The 12,750-nt window shown below is 43.6% G+C and overlaps 2 protein-coding genes across 7 annotated transcripts in view; one reads left to right on the top strand and one right to left on the bottom strand.

Annotated features, from left to right (window-relative positions):
- The window catches only part of ift70 (intraflagellar transport 70), a 20,834-nt gene extending 16,828 nt beyond the window's left edge, over nucleotides 1-4,006 (top strand). For all 5 annotated transcript variants that reach the window (XM_072693072.1, XM_072693075.1, XM_072693073.1 and 2 more), the window contains 3 exons: nucleotides 133-211; nucleotides 992-1,121; nucleotides 2,505-4,006. In XM_072693072.1, coding sequence (XP_072549173.1) covers nucleotides 133-211; nucleotides 992-1,121; nucleotides 2,505-2,641 — 346 coding nt within the window. In that variant the 3' untranslated portion in view covers nucleotides 2,642-4,006. The remainder of the gene's footprint in view (nucleotides 1-132; nucleotides 212-991; nucleotides 1,122-2,504) is intronic.
- Nucleotides 2,095-12,417, bottom strand: c12h16orf89 (chromosome 12 C16orf89 homolog). Of its 2 annotated transcripts, none has more exons than XM_072693078.1 (9): nucleotides 11,737-12,417; nucleotides 10,258-10,410; nucleotides 9,159-9,309; nucleotides 8,963-9,080; nucleotides 7,779-7,941; nucleotides 7,154-7,258; nucleotides 6,956-7,033; nucleotides 5,370-5,447; nucleotides 2,095-4,144 (listed from the first exon to the last, which is right to left on the bottom strand). In XM_072693078.1, exons 1-9 carry the CDS (start codon nucleotides 11,903-11,905, stop codon nucleotides 4,041-4,043), a joined length of 1,119 nt encoding a protein of 372 aa, XP_072549179.1. In that variant the 5' UTR covers nucleotides 11,906-12,417; the 3' UTR covers nucleotides 2,095-4,040. The 2 variants fall into 2 exon arrangements, with proteins under 2 accessions (XP_072549179.1, XP_072549180.1); XM_072693079.1 differs by having other exon boundaries at nucleotides 11,733-11,789.
- Between the last annotated feature and the right edge of the window lie 333 nt (nucleotides 12,418-12,750).

Consider the following 12,750-nt stretch of genomic DNA (forward strand, 5'->3'; position numbering starts at 1 on the left):
CTGTTCAGTCTATTAAGTCTAGGTTTATGTTTTGCAGCTATTTACATGTACTAAGTAACATGTAAATGTATCTTTCCTGAACTTATGATAGTTATTGTTTCACATTTTAACACCATCTTTACCTGCTTGCAGGACCTTATATTGTGCTAAAGGGAACTACGACTTTGGCATTTCTCGTGTGATCAAGAGTCTGGAGCCGTACAACAAGAAGGTGTTGTATATTCTGTCTGTTTCTTTGCGATTACCAGGCAAGAATAAAATAAAATAGTGTTTGCATAAGGTCTATTAAGTTCCAGGCACGGTCAGTATCCTCTATAAATTCTGTACCACAGTCTGGTCTGCAGATGTTATTTTTGTCTTACTAAAAAATGAAGAACGCCCCACCATAACCAGCTGAACAAACACTATCCTCTCAGGAACATTCTCACTCTCCTGTGGGAAGCGCCCTGCTGAGTCTGGAGCTACTGCACATTTTTCTTGCCTTTGCTCTCGTAGTCGGAAACATCACCACAGTAGTGCAGTCTAACTTTTATCATGCAAAGGTATTGTAGGATACGGTCCCAATCCCAATCTGTGGGCAGCACAGATTGCTACTAGCTACCCGAGCCAGTTCCCCTGCTGTTTGCACTGCTCATATGCAAGCATGCCTCGGCACTAATCAGGGAGGGGATGTGAATTGGGTAGCGACAGGGACATTTTTTGGCGCCTGATGCTTGCTTCTTTAGTTTAGACCAGGAGATGCACTGGGCTTAAGACAATCGCCATCTCATCCCTGTAAATGTAACAGTTTACAAGACACAGTTTACAGTATAGCCCACCAAGGTGCCTTCACCGGGTGCCCGCCAAGAGATGCCTTCACTAGTGACATTAGAGAATGTTGGTCCAGGTCTAAAGAAATTCATTCAGCCAATTGGGCTTGACAACTGACTGATGATGAACCGTTCGAGCTACAACAAGACTGGACTGATTGCAGAGTGTGGTGTGATTTCAGCTTGGCACGGACACGTGGTTCTACATCAAGAGGTGCTTCCTCTCCTTGCTGGAGAACATGGCCAAGCACATGATTATGCTGAGGGATACAGTGGTTCAAGATTGTGTCCAGTTCCTGGAAAACTGTGAGCGTAAGTGTCTCCAATAATGCTCTGTTGCTGTTTCTGAAGGTGCGGCCAGGCAGGTGCTGGTTAACAACGCTAGCCTGGCTCAGTTTTGGCCTTTTAAATGCCTACCTACATTTGTGAGGAACCTGGCACACATCTTGTTGACCATAAGGACCATAAAGAACCATGAAGAACCATGTTTGGTAGCGAGATGTGTTAGTTTGAAGAACTTGCACTAGATGGGCAAAAGTATTGGGACACCTGCTCATTCATTGTTTCTTCTGAAATCAAGGGTACTAAAAAGTTTCTACTGCTTTTATTGGAGTAACTGTCTCTTTGCTGTGAGGATTTGATTGCATTCAACAAGTGCGATAGTGAGGTCAGGATGTTGGATAATCACCACCTCACCTTATCCCCAACTCCCCAAAAGTATTAGATGGCGCTCCATCCATCATTCCAGAGAACACAGATCACCACTGCTCCATAGCTCAATACCGAGGGGCTTTATACCCCTCTAGCCCACACCTGGCATTAGGCAGCATGGTGCCATGGTGTTTATCTGCTCCAGGGAGTCCTATTCTATTGGGAGAACTCGACAAGCTGTGTGTGTGTATGTCAGCAATAGGTGCAACTTAGCACTAGTAGCTGAAAATCAGTAGCAAGTAGCTGAAATCACACTGACCTCAAACATCCTGACCTCACTAACACCCTTGTCACTGAATGCAGTCAAATCCTCACAGAAATGCTTCAAAAGCCTTTTTCCCTGGACAGTAGAGACAGGTACTCCAATAAAAGCTGGATAAACTTTTTTTTTTTTAAATACCCTTTGGTTTCAGAAGAAACAATGAATGAGGTGTCCCAAAACTTTTGTCCAGTTAGCATATTATCACTGTCATGCAAAAATCTTGCAGCTACAAAATTGCAATTTTACAGGAGAAGGAAAAAACCTTCTTCACCTTCAATGGAAGTCAATGTAAAAAGATTTTATTCCAAATCATTCTGGAGCATTCCTATTGGTCCATTCATCATGATATTGTGAGACAATGTAAAGAACATGTGGCTCTAATTATGTCAGAAAGTAAAAACAGTTAAAAAAAAAAAAAAGAAATGCCATCCATGCAAATCAGTTGGCTATAACAGTCAATACCTTCCCCTTCAACTCTCTCCAGAAAGGTTAGTGTTTGCATAACTGTGGCCTGATTGTAACATTATATGCAAGCAGTTTGACAGTAGTTTGAAATTGTGGAACACGATCTGACAGATTAGCAGTGGAGTGTGTTTACAGTGAGTGTGTTATTCAGGCGGGGATTAAGTGTGCTGTTTTCAAGGCGAAGGCGCTAATTAAATTTCAAGCCTGCTCTTCTCAGCGGGGCTAATTACTTTTTTTTCCTCCCTCTCTCCCTAAAGTGTACGGGAGGAATGTGCCAGCCGTCATCGAGCAGCCCCTGGAGGAGGAGCGCATGCACATCGGCAAAAACACGGTCACGTACGAGGCCCGCATGATAAAGGCCCTGTTCTATGAAGTCATTGGTTGGAACGATTAGGGTTACTGTAATCTTTAAAGGAGCAGTTTGTAGAAAAATCTAAAGATGTGCATGAAATATCGCTCAACCCAGATGCAGTCGATTAGTCAAGGCACAAAAAAAGGAAGATGCTAGGTTAACACTGCTAACAAACACTGCACTTAAGACTGTCACCAATCTCATCTTAGTAAATACACGCCCCTAAAATGTCTAGTTTTGCACAGACAAATCAACATAGTAGTCTAGGAACATAAAAGCTAAACGTGGCAGAGCTGAATGGTGGGGAAACCAATATGTGGTATCATTCTGTGCTTTGCGGCCCGACTGTGAAGTTCCAGATTTGGCATAAATATTTAAATAAGGTCTAAACTTGCTGTTTTACTAATTTTCATCTCATTTTTAGTGTTTATGTAGATTTTGCAAGCAAATAAATGAAATAGGTGACATTGGTGACAGTCCAGGTCCAGTGTTTATTAGCATCATTAGCCTAGCATCTGCCAATCTAAACTACATAAGCACAAGTCCGATATCAAGCATGCCTTGGCTGATTGGCTGCATCTGGGGTCAGGGATTATTCATGTTCGTTCAATTTTTCGCAAACTGTTCCTTTAATGTTAATAACGGTACACTGATGGCGGGCTGTTTTTCAGGTAACATCTGAACACGACCAAACCATCTTCTAATTAAAGGAATGCTCCAGCATTTTGCAGCCTCCTACAGTTGATTACCATGGTCAGGTATTTTTCCTGCTTCTATTACAGGTGTGTTTCAACAGAGTTTGGGTATAGGTGTGCTGACAGTACATCTAAATTATTATAGCCATGGTAATCAACCATGTGCTACAAGCACAGCAGACAAAGGCTGGGTTGAAAAAACACTGGACTATTCCGTTAATGTTGCTGGAGTTCCTCTGCACTGTAATTTCATGGCTGTTGCGGTCAATGAGAATAAAATAACTATGATGGAGCAAGAAAAACAGTCCTGTGCAATGCAAGGGGGTTCCAGTACTCGACAGGACCAGGACTTTAGTCAGTTCTTTAGTTGTTAATCTAGACTGTGTGACTTGAGCCCTGGATTGCAGTCTTGCTTCCCATGCAGATTGAAATAACAAACTTACTGCAGTAATGCAGTCAAAACGTGCATTACTAAGAACACCCTTGGGTCATAACGCACCCCTAGGGGTTCCTTCTCTGAGCATTGTGAATCTACTTCAACTGAATCCCAACCGCACATGAACTACATTTAAACACTAATTTCTTTGGGGTGAAATCTATGAAATATATCTACTCCATTATCTTCATACAATCAGAGCGTCACTCTGCTGTTTAAAAATGTACAGGTTGTTGGTTTATTTTTCTACAGAGTAATAAAAAGACCTGCATGTCAGCCAATGAATTGCTTTGTTGTGATTTCCAGAGTTTTAGGTCAGCGGCCTCTTTGTAATGTCTTGCTCTGCCAGGTAGAAGTTGAGGTATCCCCCCAGCGTGCTCACTGCTACACCCGTCATGTGACTGGAACATCCGTCTGCAGGGGGGAAAAAAAGGCACAGCAGTTACTGACTCAGAGTAATGAGGTGAAAGGTAAATGTAGACAAACAAGGTAAATTACACAAAATATTACAACATAATATTTTTTTTTATATTATGTTTTTAATAGTGCAAATCATTAAGTAAAAATGCAAAAAAAAGTAGCGCAGTTGCTTACTGTTACCCTTACTGGTGAAAATCTGTCCAAGGGGGCCAAGACACGACTGTTTACAATAATTTTGAGACCAAGTCCAAAGTCAACCAAAGGAACCAAGGCCGGACCAAGACCACGTTCACCATTAGTGTTGGACACAGATGGAATTTAGTTGCTGCCTCCAACCCATGCATGCAGTGAATACACACATAGGCACTTGTGATCAAACACACAAATCGTCAGTGAGCACACATGCCCGGAGCGGTGGGCAACCATTGCTGCGGCACCCGGAGAGCAGAGAGGGTAAAGGGCCTTGCACAAGGGCCCAACAGTGGCAGCTTGCCGAGCCTGGGTATTGAACCCACAAACCTTTCATCAACAGCCCGTCAAGAGCTCTAATTCTTAGAAGCACCACTGCTTTATTATTGTTGTAATTATTTATTACAATTGTAAATAATAAAATAAAAACACACCAATCCTTTTTTTAAATTAGATTTTAGTTTTTAAAAATGCATAAAATTACTTGACTTACTTTTTTTTGTTATAATTTTAGTTTTTGATGGTTAGTTTTTTTAAACAGTTGATAAAATAATACTATTGAATCAACAAAACTGTTACTCGTATTCAGTGGTAGCCAATAGAGTAAAATATGATTCCCAAAGGGCATGAAGTTAAAAATGACAATTTAAAATATATTTTTAGGCAAGATTGCTTTTTGCTGAACCACCTAGAAGAGGGCAATTTCACTTACTGACTGGCTGAGTCACTGACGGGCCTTGTTGAAACTCTGATGCGCAAGAACTGCCCTCTGTACTCAGGAGGGCGTCAGAGGACAAATCAAAACAACAAATCAAGACAACTTTGCTGTCACTATAGCGCCCCTTGTGGCAACACTCAGAATGCAGCTCGCGCTTGTTTCGCATTATGAAATGCATCATGATGCTTTTTTTTAAACACAACTATGTACTAAATCCAGTCTGCTTAGCTCGAAGCATCCGCATTCGTGTCCTCAGGTGGAGTATGTTTCTGGCCTTAGTCTATTGCGAAGTAGCCCAGATGTGAACATCACCTTTTAAAGTCTTTTCTCGTCTTTTCACCCGCTTGTGGGCCGTATCCAGAAATTCCTCATGTATTTGTGAGCAGTCCCCTGAAATTACAACAAAAAAAAGATGCTGAACTGATGAACAGCTGGGTGAGACACATTCTCTGACTGTTTCTCTGCATATTTTGTTTTCAATAGTCAGGACCACCACAGAGCAGCTAGTATTTGGTTGGTGGGTCAGTCATTCTCAGCACTGCAGTGACACTGACTGACATTGTGGTGTTGAGTGTGTTAGTAGTGTGTGTTGTGCTGGTGATACGAGTAGATCAGACGCAGCAGTGCTGCTGGAGTGTTTAAACACTGTGTCTGTCCACTCACTGTCCACTCTATCAGAACACACCTGCCTAGTAGATTTGCTCCACCTTGTAGATGTAATATCAGAGACAAAGGCTCTTTGATCTGTTCCTGCACAGTTTGTTGGTGTTGGTCATCCTCTAGTCCTTCATCAGTGCTCACAAGATGCTGGTCACGGGACGCTTCCCACAGGATGGTGTTGGCTTGGTATTTCTGGTTGGTGGAATGTTCTCAGTCCAGCACCACTGGTATGTCTGATCTACTCGTACCAGCGCAACGAACGCCAACAATCCACCACCATGTCAGTGTCACTGCAGTGCTGAGAATGACCCACCACCCAAGTTATACCTACTCTGCGGTGGTCCTGCCATTGAAAACCAGGCAGTTCCCAGCCTTATACTACAATGCAGTGAAAGCACACAAAACAAAGTCATGCTTGCTGGAGAAACGGTGGCGATACACATGCTTTCATGTCCTGCCCAGTAATAAATGTTCTTCCGGACAAATGTTGGGGAAGCAATATCTGCAGTTCTAGAGCTGGATATACTGTACAACCTTGCTACTTTGTATCTGGGTTGTATCCAGGGAGTTTGGCGGGAGGAGGACAAATACTTATTTCCAATACTTTCAGCTGCCAGTGAAAAAGCTCCAACTGCATGACTCTAACTGTGAGGCAGTAGGAATAAACTCAATAAACAAAAACACAAGGGCTGAAGGTTGATATGATGCAACACACTAACGCTTCTTGCTTTAATTTGTAATCAATGTCAGTCATAACCTACAAGGCCATGACCCAGCCCCTCCATCATTGATGGCAGTGGTCAAAAGTCGATCAGTACCAAGAGCCTTTTGAGCTTCAAGTACGGCTCGGCTTGACCCGCCATCCCTTAAGATATATGGAAAACAAGCGCCAAGGCTTTCTGTCCTGCACAGAAGTGGTGGAACGAACTTCCCCTGGGTGTCTGAATGGCAGAGTTGCTCGCTGTCTGAAGACCCTCCTCTTACAAGAGGCAGAGTGTAGTGTATGTTGAGTATTGTGGTCTCCATACTAACTTCTGTATTTAGTAGTATCTAGGCTTAGAGATATCTCTGGATCCTATTCTATACAAACTAGCTAAAGTTAGTTTTCTAAATAAACAGCGAAGCACTTGTGTAAGTCGCTCTGGATAAGAGCGTCTGCTTAATGCCTTAAATGTAAATGTAGCAAAGTACGCAGAGAAACAGATATGCAGAACTACAGAGCGCTCTCAAATCATCACCTTTTAAAGTCTTGTCTCTTCTTTTCACTCGCTTGTGGGGCGTATCCAGGAATTCCTCAAACATTTGGGAGTAGTCCTCTGAGATGAAACCAAAAAAAAAAAAAAGATGATACTGATGAACAGCTGTGTGAGGCTATTCCACTGTGCTGCCGTGTTATGTACAAAACATATGGGCTGTGTTCCTCCTCATACACCTACCGTCTTTTCCAAAACAGCCCAGTTCTTGGTCTTGCCACTGCAGAATGTGCTGTAACCAGTCGGCTTTATAAAAGTCGGAGAAGCCAGCTAAACCACACAGAAGAACTGCGAAAGAAAGGCCAGGGAGGTGTTTGACACTTGCCAAAAGTACTAAATATATCTATTATATATTATATCATATATCTATCATATAGACTTCATAAATGCCTAACACTCAGTAGGCCCCCCTTGTATTGCCACAACAGGTCTGAGCACCTCTGAAGGTGTCCTGTGGAATCTGGCAACAAGACTTTGGCAGGAGATCCTGCTAGACATCCTTTAAGTTGGGGCCTCCACGGATTACCTCAGTTAGCCTTGAGTACCCATGACCCTGTCGCCGATTGTCCTTTCTTGGAGTACTTTTGGTAGGTACTGACCACTGCGTAAATGAAAAAAACCCTTCCTGATGTTTTGGAGATGCTCTGACCCAACTGACTGTTCACTTGCTGCCTAATATCCAACTCCTTCCCATATGTCGCTGAAGACTAAGATAATCAATGCATTTCACTGCATGTCCATCTATCAGTGGTACTAATGTTATGGTGATCGTTGTCTATATACACATCATACACAGATATTCACTTACTGTTTTCTATGAAGATATCTTGTATCTGGCCAGTGATGCCATTGCTGATGATGTTCAGATTGCTCTTCATCATGTTGGAGCAGAAGATCCTCCGATAGTGTTCCACGGTCATGTTGATGCGTGAAAGCCTCATGTCCCCTTTAAGCATCCTGGAGCATCCTTTCTGAGAAGATACAAATGTCAGGCTGAAAAGTGACTAATGGCGGGTGAGCTCTGTGATCTTTCTTCAGTCATGACTTCCATCCTTTTAGATACCATCCCCTTCCACACAAGCCAGCTGTGTGCGGAGCTCTTGCTATCTAACTAGCGCAACTTCACTCCAGTCTCAGCCACAGAACTCTGTAGCTCCTTCAAAGTGATTGTTGACCTTTCTGTGGCTTCCCTGACAAGTCCCTTCTCTAGATTTTTAATGCGGCAATTTTCCTGCCCAACCCACTCGTTAGTACTCTCCCCATCACATGTAATGCTTCCGACACTGGGAGGGTAAAGACCGACACATGCCTCCTCTGACACCCCTCTTTTTCTAACTGCCGTTGATGCCACCGGGCAACCAACAACACGTTCAGAGGAAAGCGCCAGGTAGCCAGCTCTGATGCATCGGCTAGCAGGCGCCCATGCCAACCAGCCAGCATCACACTGAAGTTGTGGGTCAACCAGGACCAATTGTGCTCACTCAGGCCCTGGCTGAGATTCCAGCAATTCTCAGGTCATAGTAGCAGTGCCTTAGCCTGCTGGACCACTCAGAGCCCAAAAGTGAAAGCCTTAAGGGCAAGTTATGCAAGTTATGCCTTGCATACCCTACACCATAGCCTGACATACACCTGATTGGCACTGGCATCGTTTTTCCTCCTTGGCTTAAATGGACGTCCTCTCTTTTTCGTTGTGGTAATTTTAGCAAACATAAGCAACAGCCTTTTTGCTGTAACTCCAACATATAATCCACCCACTTTCAGCCGCCATTGATTGTAATACGCCAAGAAAGACAACACAGTTGCATAGAAATCCCACTCCCCAGAATCGTGTCTGGCGGTGTAACTGCAGAGCGACGCAGCCGCACCAACGCACAACTATAAACGCTCACCAGAACAATGTAGGCTACCCAGCGCTGATTCGCCGCAGAAACATAAATCTACCTTTAGTGCTAATACGCATTGCCGGCCACAAAAGTGAAGGGGAGACATTACCATGGTCCCAATCATGAAGTACAGCAGCTGGTGAGACAGCGAGTAATGTGGACATCCGAAACGTGTCATCGTATCTCTGCAAGACTTCGTCACGATGCATGGTGTTCCGTTGTCTTTCCTTCAAAAGTTAAACAACATTCATAATTTCGGATCACATTTGATGCAGAATCAGGTAGCATACTGTTGTTCTTCTTACCAAGTCCCTAACAGAAGTGTCATGCATTTGTCACCCAGCTGCTCGTCATAGCACTCCGTAGCCTTGAGTGATGTGTACACAAGGGAAGGGTCAGTGGTGCTCCATTCCTGGGGCAAAGCCCAAAAAGACGTGTCCAGTATGGGCTCGAACTCTGTGGGGAACATCACAAGAACTTCAACACAATAACAACAAGGACATTGTCAACATTCGTTTATTCAGAGTACACTATGTGTCCTTAAGTATTCAGACAGTCCTTCTAATTAAGGAATCCAGCTACTTTAAGGTGCACCAGCTGTTGAATTGTGAACAGATTGCCCAAAGAATTGGAAGCTCTGGAGCAGCTGCGTATCAGCCCAAAGTGTCCATGCCCAATGCCAAACATTGGCTAGGGGTGTATACAGCCCTGCAGTATTGGGCTGTGGAGCAGTGGGACTGTAGAGACATGGTTCAGGACCAACAGTGAGCCTCCAGGACCAGGGTTTAAGAACACTAGTCTAGGCAGAGAAAAACTGACTATGTGCCGTCAGATATTTTGTCTCTTTGCCATCAGCAGCCGGAGTCTGAGAGAGCACAATTGACCTTACTCACTCAGGTGTGCCTTGATGGCACTTTCTCCCCACATTATTTTAAATGTTGATCAGCACAGGCATCTGTTAGCTGTTGAATAGGAGTGGTGGCTGGCTTCACATGTGTCGGAGGAGAAGTGTGCTAGTTTACACCCTCCTAGTGTTCAGGGGGGCATTGCTAGTGAATAGGGGGAGTTCACACGAACAGGATTGGGTAGAAAATGGGGTAAGGCCCCACTGTCCAGTACGTTTTTAATTCTTTCCCAGCTCCCAGCACACCTGACTTGACTCATTAATCCATTAACATGCCCTTACTGAGTTAAAGTGGGTGTGTCAAAGCAAGAGAAGGGGTAGTGGGCTTCCAGACTCAGGGTTGGAGACCACTGGGCTACACTTACTATTTTTATTAGTCTGATAATAATGAAAAAAAAAAAAAAAAAAAAAAAAGAAACATGAACTTCTTCTATGATGTAAAAAACCACACATTTTGAGCATCCTCGTGAGAGTGGGGGGTGGCTTGTGTTGGGCTTTACCTTTGTAGTATTTGGGGTCCGTCTCCTGCAGTGACCTGACGGCGTGAGACAAGCTTCTGTCCAGCTTTTTGATTAAAGACATCGCTGTGGAGCGCTGGGAGAGGCTTACAAAGTCTGAATGAGGCCAGGACCTCGTCGCCTCCTGCAACTGCGCTGTGTCATGTGAAGAATAGGCAGATTGTAAATTAGTGCCATGAACAGAGGCCCCTTCCAGGGATTTTGGGCTCCATCAAAAGATATTACACTGGGCCCCAAAACACTCAATCAATGCATTTCTAGGGCCTCTGTGAATCATCCTAACCCCACCATACAGCGCCTCTGGCCAAGAACACTTCATATCTATAGATTAGGGCTAATCAAAAATTCACAAAACTGACCCATGTCTCACCCATGTCAGATTTTTTGATCATGTACCATCCCCTTAAAAATGTTCTACCACGTGTATGGTCAAGTGAGTCCACCCCATCCAGTCTGCAACATGGAGGAGAACTCGAACACTGAGCCAACTGAGCAACTCAAGCAGCTTCTATAATTATTCATTAATCATAATCGAGGTAAAATGTCCAATTAATCATGATACTGATTTGAGGTCTTATCGCCCAGCCCTACTATTAGTGCCAGAGTTGGAGCTGTTGGCTAGACACTGGAGAGAAAGGGTACAGTATACAGTACAGTACTGTGGGCCTTACAAGCATTACATATGGGTTATTCGTTCTTCTACACCTTGCATCTAAGGTTTACCTTCATATTACCCCAACCACATTCAACGATGTTGAGGTATGGGTTCTGGGGAGGTTCCTCTGTTGTTCTGAGAACAGCAGCAGCAGCTTCTGCAGTTTGATTTACTCGGTTTGCTTTTCTCAGTAGGAGCTTCTCAATCAGCCCCTCATCCTTTCAGACCCCCTGTGTTGAGTCATCTTTTCACAGTAAAAGGTCTGACCGAAGCATCTCTGGATATTTTCAGATCTGGAGCTTGATTATCTTCTCTCTCTCCTTTAAAAGGTGCTGAGTATCTGTGGTCTACAACATCTGGTCCTGGAGGAACCCTTGCTCTGCAGATGTTAGTGGTTTCCTGCTCGAACATAGCACCTTCAACTCAGGAAGGGGTTGTTAATGAGCCGACTTGCTGGATCAGGTGTGTTGAGAGCAGGGTAAACACTTAAAAGTGCTGGACCAGGGGTCCTCCAGGACCAGGGTTGGGAACCAATGGTCTACCAGGTGTTGCACAGTTGTTAGAAGCTCTGAAAACTCTTAAATCTGTTCTCCTCAAAAGTATCTTCTGTTAAATAAAGAACTAAGCCTTAAATGGTCTGATTGATGGGTGTCTCCAACTTGATTTGCAGCTTGATTGCTCTCCAAGGAACCTTTGACCATGTGTAATGCATGGGCTAAACTGTGAACAGCTGAAATATGGATACTGGGGTACTGTGTTCCTACAAGTGAGCACACGTCCCCAGGAAAGCAGTGAAACCTACCTACCTTGCAGGATGACATAACCAACAACTCCATCCAAGTTAATATTCCCGCTTTGCTTTTCGAAAAAGGCCACTCCTTTAGATAAGCTCTCCAGCAGATCATCAATCAGCTCTTGGTGAGACGAGCTCTTCAGGGATGAGAGGACGAGGAGCAGCAAGAAACGGCGAGGCATGTTTTTTTAACACCCTGAGAGAAAAAAAAAGGGTTAAAAAGAGCAACAAAAGGCGAGTTTTCTACTTTAGTCCTGATAAATGAACCCGAGCAGGAGTGTGGAGGAACAGCGCGTAGTAAGAAAACCATCACGTGGTTCGAGATCTTGATGAAAACAGTGATGAATCGGGAGGGAGGTCAGGGAGGTGGAGGCGGAGGGAGGGAGTATGGTCTGCAGCCTGAAGTGCGCTCCATCCCTAAGTTATGGTGCCTACGCCCTACCCCTACCAAAGACTGTAGAAGAACATAGACAGCGGTCTAGCGCCTCTGCTGGCCGGTTGCGGTATGACCTTATGTAGCTAGCTCCGCCCAAAAAGCTAATTTTCCAACTTATTATTATTATTATTATTATTATTATTTTGACATCTTTCCATCTTTAATGTCTAATTCCCAACTAACCAAAGACTGTAGAAAAACATAGACAGCGGTCTAGCGCCTCTGCTGGCCGGTTGCGGTATGACCTTATGTAGCTAGCTCTGCCCAAAAAGCTAATTTTCCAACTTATTATTATTATTATTATTATTATTATTATTATTTATTTATTTTTTTATTATTTTTTTTTTACATCTTTTCCATTCCTGGGAGGAACATTCTGGGGATCTAGCAAACGCCTGGACTGGTTCGGATGATCTGGAACTGGACTGAAAACTGTTAGTCTAGCCTATTAAAAGGAGGCTTTAAATATCTTGCAAGAAATTTGAGACATGTGATTTACAGCTGATATGAAAAATTGCATAATTAAATATTGTCTAGAAAATGACTGTAAGGACATTAGCATCGACCATAACTTAATAACATACACTAAGA

This window comes from Salminus brasiliensis, chromosome 12, assembly GCF_030463535.1.
Source record: "Salminus brasiliensis chromosome 12, fSalBra1.hap2, whole genome shotgun sequence".
Taxonomy (NCBI): Eukaryota; Metazoa; Chordata; class Actinopteri; order Characiformes; family Bryconidae; genus Salminus; species Salminus brasiliensis.

Bases quoted from the DNA above. Each gene is read 5' to 3' on its own strand.
- c12h16orf89 (XM_072693078.1), bottom strand. From the start codon at position 11,905: ATGCCTCGCCGTTTCTTGCTGCTCCTCGTCCTCTCATCCCTGAAGAGC. The intron at 10,411-11,736 runs GTAGGTAGGTTT...CACATGACACAG, and splicing joins TGGTTATGTCATCCTGCAAG to CGCAGTTGCAGGAGGCGACG. The intron at 5,448-6,955 runs GTGATGATTTGA...TTGTAATTTCAG, and splicing joins AAGAGACAAGACTTTAAAAG to GGGACTGCTCACAAATACAT.